Below are 1,241 nucleotides of genomic sequence, written 5' to 3'. Positions count from 1 at the left end.
CAGGGCCACCACAGGACCCCCTCCTCACCCACCCTCCCCCAAATTGTCCCCCCCAAACTCACCCCACGGTGCCTGTCCGCTCCTCTTGGCAAGCGCTGGCCACCGTGGGGTGGAAGGCGGGGCGGGCGTGCAGGGCGGCCTCCTTCCGAAAACACTGGTGGGGGGACAAAGAAGGGGGGACACCGGTGTGACCACAGGGCTCAGCGGGGCCACCCCCGGGCCGGGGGGTGTGTGTCCCCCTCCTGCTCACCGGGGGGAGGTCAGCGATGACCCTGTCCCTGCGGACCGGAGCCAGCACGTTCATCGTCGGGGGGGGGCTGGGTGGCCGGGGGGAGCGGGGACGAGCCGAGAGCCACCGCGAGGCCTGGGGACAGAGGGAGGAGGGAGAGGTGATGTCCCCAGCTGTCCCCACGCACAGCATCCCGGAATACGGCTGTCCTGGTGTCCCCAAACGTGGCTGTCCCTGTGTACCAGTCACCCCAATGTCCCCAAATGTGGCTGTCCCCACAGCCTGGGGTGCAACTGTCCCCGTGTCCCAGCTGTCCCTGTATCCCAACCATCCCGATGTCCCCAAATGTGGCTGTCCCCACACCCTGGGGTGCAACTGTCCCCATGTCCCAGCCATCCCGAGGTCCCAGACACCCCGATGTCCCCAAATGTGGCTGTCCCCACACCCTGGGGTGCAACTGTCCCCATGTCCCAGCTGTCCCTGTGTCCCAGACACCCCAATGTCCCCAAATGTGGCTGTCCCCACAGCCTGGGGTGCAACTGTCCCAGCTGTCCCGATGTCCCAGACATCCCAATGTCCCCAGACCCACCCAGACCCACGGGTGCAACTGTCCCCGTGTCCCAGCCGTCCCGAGGTCCCCCAAATGTGGCTGTCCCCTTGTCCCAACTATCCCCACATCCCTGCATGTGGCATCCCCAGGGTGTGGCTGTCCCCACGTCCCCAGACGCTGCCACATCCCTGCACCCCGGGGTGCCCACTGTCCCCGTGTCCCAGCTGTCCCCACGTCCCCGAGTGTGGCATCCCAGCGCATGGCTGTTCCCCATGTCCCCCTGGTCCCCGAGTGTGGATGTCCCCAAGTCCCACCCGTCCCCATCTCCCACTCATCCCCGTGTCTCACGGGTCCCCAAGTCCCCACGCGTGTTCGTCCCCGTGTCCCCCTCCGTCCCCGTGTCCCCGAGTGTGCCTGTTCCCGTGTCCCACCACCCTCCCGCACCCCCAGCCCCGTGTCCCG

At 67.7% G+C, this 1,241-nt stretch overlaps 1 protein-coding gene across 1 annotated transcript in view; it reads right to left on the bottom strand.

Moving 5' to 3' along the window:
- Positions 1-839, bottom strand: part of RAB34 (RAB34, member RAS oncogene family) — a 5,456-nt gene extending 4,617 nt beyond the window's left edge. Inside the window, exons 1-2 of the mRNA XM_014953013.1 lie at positions 251-839; positions 68-154 (exon numbers count right to left, since the gene is read on the bottom strand). Coding sequence (XP_014808499.1) covers positions 68-154; positions 251-625 — 462 coding nt within the window. The 5' untranslated portion in view covers positions 626-839. The remainder of the gene's footprint in view (positions 1-67; positions 155-250) is intronic.
- Positions 840-1,241: the final 402 nt, after the last annotated feature.

Source organism: Calidris pugnax, unplaced genomic scaffold (genome assembly GCF_001431845.1).
Source record: "Calidris pugnax isolate Ruff unplaced genomic scaffold, ASM143184v1 scaffold133, whole genome shotgun sequence".
NCBI classification, from domain to species: domain Eukaryota; kingdom Metazoa; phylum Chordata; class Aves; order Charadriiformes; family Scolopacidae; genus Calidris; species Calidris pugnax.
Note: the sequence above shows the minus strand (reverse complement) of the source record. Positions and strands in the feature narration are given on the sequence as shown.